The 15,146-nt window shown below is 39.1% G+C and overlaps 1 protein-coding gene across 1 annotated transcript in view; it reads left to right on the top strand.

Moving 5' to 3' along the window:
* sspo (SCO-spondin) overlaps nucleotides 1-15,146 on the top strand; it is a gene marked incomplete at its 3' end in the record, with an annotated part of 116,103 nt that overhangs the window by 93,141 nt on the left and 7,816 nt on the right. The window contains 11 exon segments of the mRNA XM_084102078.1: nucleotides 271-432; nucleotides 3,255-3,371; nucleotides 4,374-4,512; nucleotides 5,304-5,500; nucleotides 6,050-6,220; nucleotides 7,738-7,865; nucleotides 9,168-9,313; nucleotides 10,498-10,544; nucleotides 10,740-10,904; nucleotides 11,759-11,979; nucleotides 14,089-14,184. Of these exon segments, the coding sequence (XP_083958204.1) occupies nucleotides 271-432; nucleotides 3,255-3,371; nucleotides 4,374-4,512; nucleotides 5,304-5,500; nucleotides 6,050-6,220; nucleotides 7,738-7,865; nucleotides 9,168-9,313; nucleotides 10,498-10,544; nucleotides 10,740-10,904; nucleotides 11,759-11,979; nucleotides 14,089-14,184 (1,589 nt within the window).

The following is a 15,146-nucleotide window of genomic DNA, read 5'->3' as shown; positions in this document are numbered from 1 at the left end:
AATAACTAACTTGAAGTTACTAAAAAGCTAAAACTGAAAGAAAAAGAAGTTAAACCTGAATAGTAATATTCAAAAAAAAAAAAAAAAAAAAACTGTTAACATAAAAACAAAAGCTAAATAATGCTAAAATAATAATATTAATAAATAATGCTAAAATAACACTGACGTGAAATGGCCAGACCAGGAAATTGTGATGTCATCTTGACCTCATTAATATTCATGAGGTAAGCTAGGTGTCATGATGTCACTGTCTGCTGTGTGTTTGGTCAGATCTGTGTCACTGGAGCTCATGGAGCGCGTGGAGTGTGTGTAAAGACCCCTGCAGTGGCGGATACCGCCAGCGAGAGCGCCGACCTTTGACCTCTGACCCCGGACCTCACTGCAGGAACCTACAGACACAGTCTCAGAGCTGCAACACGGGCCTCTGTCCTGGTACACACACACACACACACATCTCATTTATTTATTTATCATTTTCTAATTATATATATATATATATATATATATATATATATATATATATATATATATATATATATATATATATATATATATATACATATATACATATACATACATACATATATTTTTTTATTTTTTTATTTTTTTTATACAATGTAAAATGTGTATATACACAACTCACAATAAGTTAGGGATATTGTTATTTACATGAGTGCTATTCCTATTTGGTCTGAATTTTAATGAAATAAGTAAAAGTATCCTTTGATATTACTAATAATGAATGAGAAGAAACACCATTTTCATTAGTGTAATATTTATTACCCCAAAAATGTAGACAATAACAAGGGTAGCCCCAAATAACAAAAATTGACAATGTCAGTAGCGGGTGTTTCCAGCATTTGCCGCAATGACAGCTTGACAGCGACGTCTCATGCTCCTCACTAGCCTCATGATGTTGTCCTGAGGCAATGCGTTCCACTCTTCCACGAGTGCTGCACGCAGTTCTGCCAGGTCACGTGGGGGTGGGGTACGATCATCCAGTCTCTGCTTCAGCTGGTCCCAAACGTGCTCTATGGGGTTCAGGTCCCCTGACCTGACATTGCTGGCCATACCATATGAGGCACTCCGACTTAATGAAATGTCGAGCTGTGACAATTCTGGCACGATGTGGTGGAGCATTATCATCCATGAACAGAAAGTTGGGGGTGTGCTGGCGGAATTCACCCTTCGCAGGGAGCTTGATTGACAGGCGATCTAACCAATCATTAACCGCCATCCGCCATTTTGTCCAACAAAGCAGTCAGGAGAGATAGCAGATTAACATGGGAGGATTTGAACTTGAAAAACGGAGTGTACTGACGTCTTTCCTTGGTTAAAACAACATTCCTTCTTATGTTTGTTCATGTTTATTTGAGGCTATAAAGTAACTAGAAGGAAGAGATGATAGGTTCACGAGCAGCTTTAACTGATGCTCTACAGCGATCTGTCACGATACATTAAAGAGCCACAAAACGGTATTTATTGTTTAAATTTCTTTTAAGAAATAACTAAATTTGAAAGGTGAGACTTTGTTTAATATGTTTAATATCAAACGTAACCGAAAAGTAACCTGCTCTGTCCTGTCTGTCAGCGTGTTGTCAGTCTCCTCTCTGCTCCGCAATGTATTTTTCACTGCGTGAGAACATGGTGTGGCGTGACAACGGCGTAGCTTGTCGGGCATAGCGACAGTAACTAAGGGGGGCGGGTCTTTGCGAACGCTCAATTGGGGGATGATGATGGGTTCTATGATGTCTCTGAGGTAAGAACGTGCAGTGACTGAGCCTTCTACAATAACCAAATCAGTTTGCGCTGACTGGTGATGCCTGCCCAGACTGTTACACCTCCTCCGCCAAAGCTAACCCTGGGGACCATGTTGACCTCGGCGTATCGCTCACCTCGCCTTCTCACGACCATCATTCCTGTGCAAGGTGACCCGACACTCGTCAGTGAACAGGACGGTAGACCACTGCTGCATTGTCCAGGTCACATGGTCTTGCGCCCACTGCAAACGTTCACGGCGGTGTCTTGGTGTCAGTCGAGTCACCTGCAAGGTCGTCTGGCATTCAAGCCAAAGCGGTGGAGTCGTTGCAAATGGTTTGTCTGGAAACCCCAGTACCCCTCACATCTCGTAAACGGGCCTGCAGCTGTGTGGCAGTTGCATGACGATGTCTGAGTGCATAGGTCCTTAGGTACTGGTCATCATTGCGGTCTGTCACTCCTGGGTCTGTCACGAACTCTGCCAGTAGTTCTGTGTCTTGATGCAAGTCTGCTGATGACACTTTGAGACACACCAAGTTCACGTGCAACATCTGACTGCCTGCCACCGCCCCGAAGGCGCGCTATGGCCAGGTGGCGCTGCTCGTCCGTTAAGAGCCGTCGTGTGTTCATGGCTGTTTGAAGGATGAAGTTGGAATGACTTACTGACAATACCAGCTTTTTAAACCCACAGAATGTGAAATTGATGCCACATTGAAAAGGGTTGTCTTTAGTATTTTTTGGTGTTGGCCCCAATATGTAAGGCACACTGTACACAGTGAGACCATTACGTGGAAAACACAAAATGAGGTGTGTCTATCACCCCAATACAATTGCCTCCCTATCCCAAAAATCTCTGAAGTGAAACAAACACCATATGTATGACATCCACTGAGTCTCTCACGATATCCCTAACTTAGTGTGAGTAGTGTATATATATATATATTATTATTTATTTATTTTTCCAGAAATTAATTTATAAATATTTATAATTATTTTATGTAATTATATAATTAATGATAATATAAGTTGTTATATTAATTGTTAAATATTAATAAAAACTTTTTTAATTTAGATCCTATTTTTATTTATATCCTACTGTAAGATATATTTCCTATTTATATATAGTATTATAAATATATAAAGCTGTAATAACTATCCAAGACCACAACTATCACTTTTATAATAAATACTCTGGTCAGTTTGAGGATGCTTTGAGTTTTCGTGTTTAAACCAGTTCTTACAGATTCAGTTTGGACCACCTTATAGTTCATTTAGTTTTCCTATATTATAAATTACATTTTTAAATATATTCAAATACAAATCAGTTATTTTACATTTTAATAATATATTTGACAATATTACTATTTTTTTTATATTTTTAATCAAATTAATGCAGCCTTAGTGAGCAGAAGAGACTTCTTCTAAAACATTAAAAATCGTACCAATCAAAAACTTTTGAACGTCAGTGTATATGTGATGTTTTCCTCCAATCACAGGTGAGCATTGTGAAGACAGAGGGCGTGTCTATGAGGACTCCTGTGCCAATCAGTGTCCTCGCAGCTGCGCTGACCTTTGGGGTCACGTCCAGTGTCTGCAGGGCTCCTGTCATCCAGGTAAACATTCACATTTACATTTCGTCATTTAACAGACGCCTTTGTCCAAAGTGACTTACAAAATGAGGACTAAAGCAAGCGAGTCATCATGAAGAGGCAAAAACAACGCAGGAAGAAGTTCTCAAAATACAAAGCTCAGGCATTGCTTAGAGTAGCGTAAGCCAGACAAGGGAGGATTAAAGGAAAAGGAAAGATTTTTTTAAATCTTTAGATGGTTAAAGCGGTCATTGGACGCCCAGTTTCCACAAGTTGGGATGATTCTTTAGAGTCTTCATGTAAAGTTTGTAACATACTTTGGTTAAAATTCCTCAATGTTTGTGTAAAACAACACCCTTTTACCTCCTCAAAACAGCTCTGTTCACAGCGACCCGTTTCGGTGCATATCTCTTTAAATGATAATGAGCAACTGCCCCCCCCCCCAATGGGGCGTGTTGACAAAAGACTATAAAGTGATGCTTTGGCGGACAGAATACAAATGGCTGAGGGCGGAAATATGCTAATATGGGAAATATGCTAATATGGGAAATATGCTAATATGGTAAATATGCTAATATGGGAAATATGCTAATACAGGAATATGCTAATACGGGAATATGCTAATATAGGAAATATTCTAATACGGGAAATATGCTAATACGGGACAGTCCGTCAGTGGTCTTGGGCGGAGCATGAGACATATGACATTATATTGCTCAGAAAATCCAAACGGCTTGATTATTGCGAGTGTTTAGGCTTTTTTAGGATTGAAAAACGGGTAAATGGATTTTTATCATTGTATGGTGGTTGTGTCCACACACTGCAAAGACACTTAGCACCCGATGACCCCTTTAAGTGCTCGCGGAGGAGATGAGTGTTCAGCTGTGTGTTGAATGTTGTCATTCGAGATGAGGGCGGGGAGATCACTCCTCCAGCAGGGAACCGTGGATGAGAGAGTGATTTTGTATCAGTGTGACCTCTGACCTCAATGAAACGGGAGATATGAGTGTGTGTCGTGTGCCGCAGGGTGTCGGTGTCCAGACGGCCGCCTGTTGCAGGACGGAGTGTGTGTGCGAGTGGACGAGTGTCGCTGTGGGGTTCCAGTGGAGAACGGGACGCTAGAGATCCGACCCGGAGACAACATCACCGTCAGCTGCAACACCTGGTCAGAGGACACCATCTGTTTATACATCGGGTTTACCTTAACCGGAAAACATGAGTGTTCATCGGAGGGGGCCAAGACCCCAGGACTTCTGTCGCTCTTGAACCACGAATATACAAAAACAAATTGAATGGATTCGAGGAGTTTTGTGGTTGAAATTTTAAAAAGTACAAAAGTAACAAATCCTTCCGTCTCTGGTCAGTTTGACCCCCTTAGGAATGGCTGGAATGTGAGGAATGCTTCAGTACACACAGAAAAACCTAAACATGCTCAAAATTCAAACTAAAAATGCTAAAACTATACCAAAACATTATTTTATAATGTCTACATGTGTATCTGAATGCACACTGAAGAGAACTGGCTTTAGGACCCAGAGGAACAGCTCATTTGCTCCATATAGAGATATAAGGCCATCTAGAGTCGTGAAATATCATCTTATATAATTTATTTTCCACAAGAGGTCGGCAAAGACACCCGATGTAAGATATTTAGAGCTGAATTAAAAGGTTTTTATTTATTTATTTAAGTTGAAAGAGGAAAGTGAAAGTGAGGAATGTCCTAAAATGACTAATTTATTTATTATTTATTGATTAAATCTAGTAATTTAAAGGTAAATAAAATAAATTAAATAAAAATCTCCAAACAAATGGCAAGTATAATTTTAGGGCTTTGCATCATTTTTACCCGCAAGGGAAGGATTTGTTACAAAACGCGAGGGAAGGAAAAGGATGTTTGTGTCAAAAAACATGGCCCTATAACAGGTTCTTGCAAATCCCAATCTATCTCTGCTGCAGTGTGTGTGTCAACGGCTCTCTGGCGTGTTCTGATCGGGTGTGTCCGGTCTACGGTCCGTGGGGGTCGTGGAGTGTGTGTTCGGTCTCGTGTGGGACGGGGCAGAGGACACGCCGACGGACCTGCACACACACACCTGGAGGACCGTCCTGCGCCGAGACCCTCCAGAGGGAGATCTGCTCACGGTCGCCCTGTCCAGGTGAAGGTCATTTACACTGCGTTTACTTCCAAACACATGCTCAATTATGGATCTATACAGTGTCAAATTGTCACATTTTGTTAAAATTCCCCTGTAGTCAATCATTTTATCCCTTAAAATCATCTACATATTTAAGTCTTTTTCCTTAAAATGTTTTTGAGACTGTCTTTGGTTCACTGCAGTTTTAAGGAGGAAATACTCAGCAATGGAGTCGACTTATGAATTTACACATGGTTTGTCTTAAAGCATATTAAAAACACCACATAGACACATAAACTACATTAATCGCTGGATTTTCACCACAAGTGTAAAATTTGTGTTTATGTGTGTGTGTGTGTGTATATGTATATGTATACACACACACATATATATATATGAAAATGTTTATACATTTTGTTAGATTTAATGAAGATTGTTTTTGAGATTGTACTGAGATTGAGTATTATTCTGTGTGTGGTGTTAGCCGGCTGTGTGTTGAGCGAGTCGTCGTGTGTGTGTTTATTTTAATGTTTTTGAGATTGACGTGTATTATTGTGTGTGTGCTGTTAGCCGGCTGTGTGTTGAGCGATTGGTCCTCCTGGAGCGACTGCAGCGCCTCCTGTGGCGGAGGAGTGTCACTGCGCAGGAAGACGATCCTTCAGGAACCAGAACCAGGGGGTCCGATCTGCTCCGGGCCCCTCGAACAACACACCGCGTGCAATACTAACAACTGCCTGCCTGGTACAGGAAATACAGCTGTACACACACACACACACACACACACACTGTGAGGACCTCCATAGATGTAATGGTTTTTATACTGTATAACTGTATATTCCGTCCCCTTACAGACTAACCCGACCCCTAAACCTGCCCATCACACCAAACTTTCTGCATTTTTACATTTAAAAAAAACGAAAAACGTTTTAATATATTTATTAATTAATTTTGCTGAGCAAAAAGTCCTCACAAAGTAGGCAATCTCAAGTTTTACTCTCCTTGAGGGGACATTTTTATAGCTAAAGTATAGCTAAACATGCCCACACACACACACACACACATGAAGTAGACGTCTGACAGCTGAACAAACTCAAACACAGTTAATGAAAGACAAACACTTATAGAGCACCTATAAAACCCTTCAAACACTCATATAATACCTTCAGTTTATAATATCATAAAACATGACAGCACACGCTCATAACTCACACTGAGTGTGTCGCTTCTCCTGCATGAATCAAGAATATCACAAGAAAAAAATAAGAAAGTATATTTGCCATAAAGTCAATGAAGTTTACTTTTAGTATAATATTTACCTCCCAAATTCATATTACTGTGATGCAAATAAAATCCCATGATTTCTCATAGAAAATCATCCTGTCAGGATGCAAATTTTATTGAATCAGTTGAAGTTTCAGTACACAAATTAATGTTTTTTTTTTTATTAACAATAAAAATTTGGGATAAATCTGCTTAATTGTCATTAAAATTTAAAAAAAAAAAAAAAAAAAAAAAATTCCTAAGCGACATAATTGTCTTTATGTAAAATATAACTTGCCTGAATTACTCTGACTATGTCTGTTGTATCTTTAAAGTATGCTAGCATGCATTTCATGACATTTAATTTAATTTTTCATATTGAGGTGAAATATAGTCACAGTCTTTGACCATTTTCGTGAGCTTCATCCATTCAGGCATGATAATCAATCTTCATGTCACATTTATGGCTTAATGTTTATATGCAGAATGATTTGCAGAAACACTCATTCTGTTTATCTTCCTTTTAGCTCCATTACAGCTTCGAGTTGTTCTCCTGTTTGCAATTTTATGCAAATTTCAGTCGACGACAAGCATACACAAAATATTAAAAGAACATTGGCACTGATTTGCATTAAAACAACTGGAGAAGAATCTGTAAAACGTGAACGAGGCGGCGTGTGACGGTCGTGTTCATTAATTGTGTTTTTTAGATGATAAGACAGGAGTTGATAGACTCATTTAAAAGTGTGAGATAAGCCTTCGGGAGGAATGAAGTGTGTCTTAAAACAGCTTGATTACTTCTGTTAATGAACTTCAGTTGGTACTCTGTTAAACCACTAGCAGTTTCTTCCCTCATGGGACCCAATAAATCATTTGCGTTTAGACTACTGTATTAAAGGCAGCAGTTAACCCTCACATAATAATCTAATCTATGTAAATTGCATGCTAATTGGGATGGTTTGGTTGGTGTGTAAAGCAGCATGTCTTGTGTGTGTCAGGTTGTCCCGCTGGTCAGGTGTTCAGCACATGTGCCGGGTCGTGTCCGTACAGCTGTGAGGATCTGTGGCCGGAGAACGAGTGTGTGTCGGTGTCCTGCAGTCCTGGGTGCCGCTGCCCGCCTGGAGCCGTGAGTGACCCGCCCGTACACATCATGTGATTTTCCAGGAGATCAGAGTCATGAATTTCACCTCACGGAAGATAAAATTGGCAAAAGAAAACTTGGGATCTGAAAAAAACATCTGTAGACCTCCTAGCAACAGCCTAGCAACACCCTAGCGATGTCCTAACAGCTTCCGAGAAAACCCTAGCAACACTCTAGCAATGTCCTAACAGCTTCCTAGAACACCATAGCAACCCCATAGCCATGTCCTAACACCCTAGCAACCCCATGCAACATTGTAGCAGATTTGAATACCCTAGCAACCCAATACCAATATCCTTTCAGCTTCCTAGAACTTCCTAGCAACCCCATAGCAATGTTTAGCAGCTTTGAACACCCTAGCAACCCCATAGCAATATATTTGCAGCTTCCTATAACACCCTAGCAACCCCACAAAAATTGTCCTGGCAGATTCCTAGCAACCCTCATAGTAACTCTATATAAATGTCCTAGCAGATTCATAGAAGAGCCTAGCAACCCAATAGCAACATCCTAGCAGCTTCTTATAACACCCTAGCAACCCCATTGCAATGTTCTAGCATCTTCCTTGAACACCCTAGCAACCCCATATCAATGTCATCACAGCTTCCTAGAACTCCCTAGCAATCCCAAAGCAATATTTTATCAGCTTTGAACACAATAGCAACCTTATAGTATTGTCCTTGCAGCTTCTTAGATCACCCTAGCAACCCCATAGCAATGTTCTAGCATCTTCCTTGAACACCCTAGCAACCCAATAGCAACAACCTAGCAGCTTCTTATAACACCCTAGCAACTCCATAGCAATGTGTTAGCAGCTTTTAACACCCTAGGAATCCTTTAGCAATGTCCTTGCAGGTTCCATGAACACCCTAGCAACTCCTTAGCAACATTCTAGTAGCTTTTACCACCCAGCAGCCCCATAACGATGCTCTTTCAGCTTCCTAGAACACCCTAGCAACCCCACAAAAATTGTCCTTGCAGATTCCTAGAATCCCTCATACTGTAGCAACCCCATAGCAGCTCCCTAGACCTCCATAGCAACACCCTGGCAACCACCCACACGTCCCTAGCATCATAGTGGCAGCTTTCACAGCCTGCTTTCTTCTGAAAATTGATAAGTGTAGTTTAGTTGTGCAGTAAAGCTGATTTAAGCAGCACATCACATTCACATCTGCTCCTGACGGCTGTGTGCTTCTGGAAGTGTTTAATTCTTCAGTAATTCCTCTGGTTTGGACACCGATGGCTGTAGGAGTCCCTCGAGCACTGAATCATGTAATCCGTCTGCAGGTGATGCTCAACGGAAGCTGTGTTCCTCAATCCCAGTGTCCTTGTTCCGTCCTCTCGCTCCTGTCGGCGTCTCCCAACGTCACCCTGGACCTCCAGGAGCCGGAAGTCCCTGCCGGAACCGTCATACCAGACCTGTGCAACTCATGGTACTCATCAAACCTCTCTTCCTTCTCTTGCTCTCGCAGAGGGTGTGTGTTGCATGTGTAAGTGGATCTCTGAGTGTTTGAGAAAGAGCAGCTGTGGCTTTTGGATCGAGAATCAATAACTCATGAAACTCACTGAGGCTTTTATAAGTGTGTCTCAGTTTCATGAGGAGACATTCACATCCTCTCTTTGGACATACAATATCAAGATGTTCAGAAAGGTCACTCTGACATTGTTGAAGGAATCTGATGCTCTGACAGAATTACAGACAATTCAGAATTAGATCATTTGAAGTAAATGCTCAGGTCATGTTTCATTAATAAAAAGACATTTATAAATGTATATGTGTTAACAGGGCCTAGAATTAACACCAATTTTTAGTAAAAATCAATGTTGGTCAGTGTTGGCTCGCCAGTTCCGGTCCCATTTTTATGAATTCTAGCAACGTGAACAAACGTGAACGACACTCAGTTGGCGGGCCAGCGCTGCATCGTCACGAAAGTTTACGCCTTGACAATTTATATTCAAGCGCAAGAAGACGCAAAACGGAGCTCATATCGAATGCTAAACTGAGCTCTCTTTCATGTCTTCTTGCACTTGAACGAATAAATTCACACAAAGTTACATAAAAAATAGCGAGTATCCTAGTAAACAGTCAGTTATGTCTTAAGTGAACGTAAACGGTTGAGAAAGTAAATGCATGTGTAACAGAATATCGGATCCATGCAGCTCTTAAAGTGACAGCAGCCTAATACATTTATATTAGTAGTTTTAGCTGTGGTGTCGAAATTAGAATAGAGAATTGTGAATTTTCACTTGCATCTAAAATGTTGGTGTCATTACTTCCTGTTTTTGCAAAAACAGTTTCATGGCCGGTACATTTAATTATAACATTATAAATATTTACGGCCAGTACATTTTCTTCACCGGCCACTGTCTGGCAAGTGTGGCAAAATGCTAGTTTTAGGCCCTCTGTGTTAATATGTTATAAGTGTGTGTTTTTAAATTCTCTAAATTCTGCTTCTTTATGCTAAAAAAAAAAAAAAGTGAAATTTGATTGACATGTTCTTGACAGGTTTCTTTCGGTCTAGGTCAGTTTTCTGAGGAGACTAACATCAAGCATGAAAAGCCAAAAGTAAAGTGTGTATTTTTACCCCTGATTTTCATCTCGTGTGTTTGATTACAGTGTTTGTGATGGTGGGCTCTTTATCTGCACTAACGAGTCATGTGACGGTGAGTCATGTGTTGACCTCATACACACATTATTTTTATATCTGTCTATTCTTACTGTATAACAACTTTTGACTAAATCTTCAGAGGAATTTTAAAAGAGAGATACGTTTCTGAAGAAGTAGCTGTAATAACAGTGGCTATGGTTACGAGTGGACGTGAGTCTGAAGTGTGTGTGTGTGTGTGTGTGTGTGTCAGTGGACTGTGAGTGGAGCGCCTGGTCCCCGTGGAGCTCTTGTTCCTCGTCCTGTGGTTCTGGACATCAGTTCTCCAGCCGGACCGTACGCCGACAGCCCCAGTACCGAGGACAGGAGTGTGAGGGCCCGTCACACACACCTCGAGTCTGCAGGGGCCCCGAATGTGGTGAGAAACACAGTGTGAATTCAGTGCAGAGGGTTAGTGGGACGTTCAGACAGACACACTCTGGTTTAGTGTTTTTGTTCACATCAAGTTAAATACGGCAATATGGTGTATTCTTTGAAGTGTGATTTTATTTATTTCTTTCCCTTTAATGTTTGAATCAGATACTAGCAACAGCTGTCAGAGCTTTATAATAATTATAATAATAATAATTTTATTTCTTTGTTTGTTTTTAATATTAATAATTTATTTATTTGGTTTAACAATAATATACATTTCTTTTTCTCTTTTCAGTGAAATGTTTTATTTTTAAAATCTTAATCTTATTTTATGTCTGTTTGTTCTCCCATGCCTATTTTTTTGTCTTTGTAATGTATCATAAATTATATATATAATTAATAGAATTATAATAATAATAATAATAATATACATTAATATAATACATTAATATAATAATAAATTATATTAATGTATTTGTATATATATATATATATATATATATATATATATATATATATACATACATACATAAAGATTATATATATATAAAGATTATATATATAAATTAATTAATTAATTTGTAATAATAACAATAATACAGATTTATTTGGATTATTACTACTACTAATAAAATTATTATTATTTTATAATAATAAATCATTTGTTTGTTTTAATAATAATAATCATTATTATTTGTTTGTTTTTGATATAATAATAATAATAATTATTTATTTATTTATTATATTTAAGTTTTGGGATGTAGCTGTAACTGTTAAAAAGAATGTTGAAATGAATGTTAAATAAGGCATCTAGCCCAGCCTGAAGTCCACTGATCACTAACTAATGCTCGATCACAGAGTGTCCGGAGGGTGAGCGCTGGGTCTGGAGTGTGTCCGGGTCCGAGCGAGTGTGTGAGAGGGGGTGTGTGGACCTGTACACGCCTGAACCGCTCAACTGCACGGGCCCCGGGGCCTCGGAGGGGTGTGTGTGTGAGGAGGGCCGGTACCGGAGCCTCGAGGGCCACTGTGTGATTCCAGCGCTCTGTCCGTGTGAAGATGAAGACGGGACGATTCGAGAGGTACACAATAGGGGCTTTCACATCGGGTAGTTCTAGGATCTCGCCACCAGGATGGTTCTCTGAGAACTAATGGCTCCTCTAGGAAGGTTTTCCTGGTTGCGTTCGCACCGCCAGGAGGAACTCTGAAGTGACGGAAGACACGCTTGTTGTTGGGACTTTTATTTTGACGGCGATGAGAACGACTGAGCTCACATTCTCCTGTTCATTAGTTTACGATCTGTCTGACAGTCCTGTCTAATACCATATTAGATATAACTGTTACACACTGAAGGTAGACCGTGATGAAGAGTTATTAGCGAGACCGTGATGAAGAGTTATTAGCGTATGTGTGTGTGTGATGTCGTGTTGCTGAGCAGAAATACATCATCATGATTCTCTTGATCTCCTCAAAGTTGTGTTGGATTTCCTCCTCAGTGTAAAGATTAAGAGCTTCATCTGTCTCTGTTTTACTTGTTCATAGAGTTAGTCTGTGGAGTAAATATATAGGCTATAATCTGTGTTTACACAGCCTTTTTTAAAATGGCGGATGCTTGTGTTTCGTGTGCGTTCAGCCAATCAGCGAACACTAACACTAGTGTTAGCACTAGCACTAACGTCACGGGTAGTTCCTATAGCGCTGGTTTAGACCGACTCTGAGGTAGGAGTAAATTAGCTCCTCCAAAAGGAGTTCCTGGAACTGAAATCGTTCCTAGTTCCTGCGGTGCGAACACGCCGAAACATGAACTTCCACCAATATTTCTAGGAACTATGAAAGGGTTTGAAGCCCCAATCACTCGCTAGCAGTGATGCCCTTTATCCTGTAATTGCTGTGCTGCGTACTGTTTATTTATCCTGAGGAACGTCATTAATAACTCTGATGGATAATTGCTCAGGGCGTTTCTAGAAAAAAGATAATTGCCATCATCAATAATGAATAAAAGAGCTGAAAGGCCTTGTGAGGTTGTCTAATTGAACTACAGTGGTGCCCATTTAAACTTGAAGACGGATGATGTCACTTCCTGTGGCTGGCAAAATGCCTTCACCACAAAACAGAAGGATCGCATACAAACACAATAATATATGAACAGCAGATCAATATTTACTCTCATTACAAGATGAACCTTTATTAGGATTCAAAATGTTTAAAATGCACCTGTTTACTTTAATTCATGTTCCTGGTCCATGATTCATTAGTGACCTTATTCTAAAGAAAAATTAATGAATGAATTAGTTATTTCAAAGGAAAATAAATACATTTTATAATAATTTGTGATAATAATTAGATACATACATGTATTTTTTGAAAGTCTCTTCTGCTCACCAAGGCTGCATTTATTTGATTAAAAAATACAGTAAAAAAAATTGAAATATTATTACACTTTAAATCATCTGTTTTCTATGTGAATATATAGTAAAGTGTAATTTATTCCTGTGATCAAAGCTGAATTTTCAGCATCATTACTCCAGTCTTCAGTGTCACATGATCCTTCACAAATCACTCTAATATGAGGATTTGATGCTCAAGAAAACATTTATGATTATTATCAGTGTTGAAAACAACAAATATTTTTGTGGAAGCTGTGATACATATTATTTTTCAGGATTTTTTGATGAGCAGAAAGTTCAAAAGAACAGCATTTATTTGAAATAGAATCTTTTGTAACATTATAAATGTCTGTTTTGATCAATTTAATGCATCCTTGATGAATAACGGTATTAATTTCTCTCTTTTTTTGTTAAATCTTACCACAAATGTTTGAATGGTATTATTATTTCCACAAATGTGATGCAGCAAATGATTTGTGAAGGATCATGTGACACTGAAGACTGGAGTAATGATGCTGAAAATTCAGCTTTGATCACAGGAATAAATGACACTTTACTGTATATTCACATAGAAAACAGATGATTTAAATACTAATAATATTTCACTGTTTTACCATATTTTTGATCAAATAAATGCAGCCTTGGTGAGCAGAAGAGACTTTTAAAAACTTAAATTGTAAGGTTTCCAAACTTTTGACAGGGACTGTATATATATATCAAGATCTTGTTTTTGTAGTAAAGTGTCTGTTCAACAACATAAGTGTGAATATGAATGAATTCTCCATTGTGTGTTGTGTGTCACAGCCGGGGTTCGAGTGGGTTGACGGCTGTCAGTCATGTCGCTGTATCAATGGCCAGAAACACTGTCAATCAAACTGTCCTCCACTGCATTGCTCTGAGGTAAGACATCTGCCATTTGCCTTCACTCCACACATAACAACTCCTTGTTCTGACAATTCGATGTTTCATATATTCCTGGTTTTGTCTTAAATCTGCTCATGCATTCTCACTGTGTGGTTTCACATGTGTGTGTCGGCCAGTGAAGCAGTGAATAGCCTTGCATCAGAAATGAGCCCAGTTAGAGATGCTGGAAATAGACCGACCCGTTGTCCAGGCAACGGCTCCGGTCCAAGATCGAGTCCCAGATGGTTCTGTAGTGACGGCCTGGGCGTCTCCGAGCCTCAGAGAGACCCGGCCCGGCTTCTCCTCTGGGCTCCTGCCGAGATCTGCTCAAAGAAACACTAAAAATACTGCCTTCAGTTTCTGGACCATTTGTTTCTTCTTCATCCAGTCCAAAATTAAATTACCCAATTCGCATTTTTGCTGCCGGCTCGAGTAAATGTCACTCCTCACTGTAGGATTGTTCCTGTTGACTCCAAACTACAATTATAATCACTCTTTCATAGTGTTTGATTTCTGCACCAAACTGAATATAAAAACAGTTTTCAAAGATTCAAACAGTGGATTTAAAATCGCTGACTGTGAAAACTTACAGTGCACTGTCACATATACACTAAAAAGTTTTAGGAGCTGCAAAAAACAATGCTGAATGCAATGCATATTATCAACTTTTAAAATGCATAATTAAATAATATTAAATAAAATGTTATCTGTCACTTGGCGATGTGGCTGATAATAACAAATAACTAACACTTTACAATAAGGTTTCATTAGTTACATGAACTAACAACGAACAATACTTTTTTTTTAAAGCATTTATTGATATAATCAAAAAATTTACTAATACATTATTAAAATCAACCGTTGATCGTATTATTAATATTTAACAAAAAAAGATTAATACATATACCAAACTGAATTGCAAAAATATAACAACAGTTTTGGAACCGATTCAAACTTCC

The sequence above is a fragment of the Abramis brama genome, assembly GCF_963993115.1.
Source record: "Abramis brama genome assembly, chromosome: 24".
In the NCBI taxonomy this organism is placed as follows: domain Eukaryota; kingdom Metazoa; phylum Chordata; class Actinopteri; order Cypriniformes; family Leuciscidae; genus Abramis; species Abramis brama.
The sequence above is the reverse complement of the archived record's forward strand: the minus strand, read 5'-3'. Positions and strand labels throughout refer to the sequence as shown.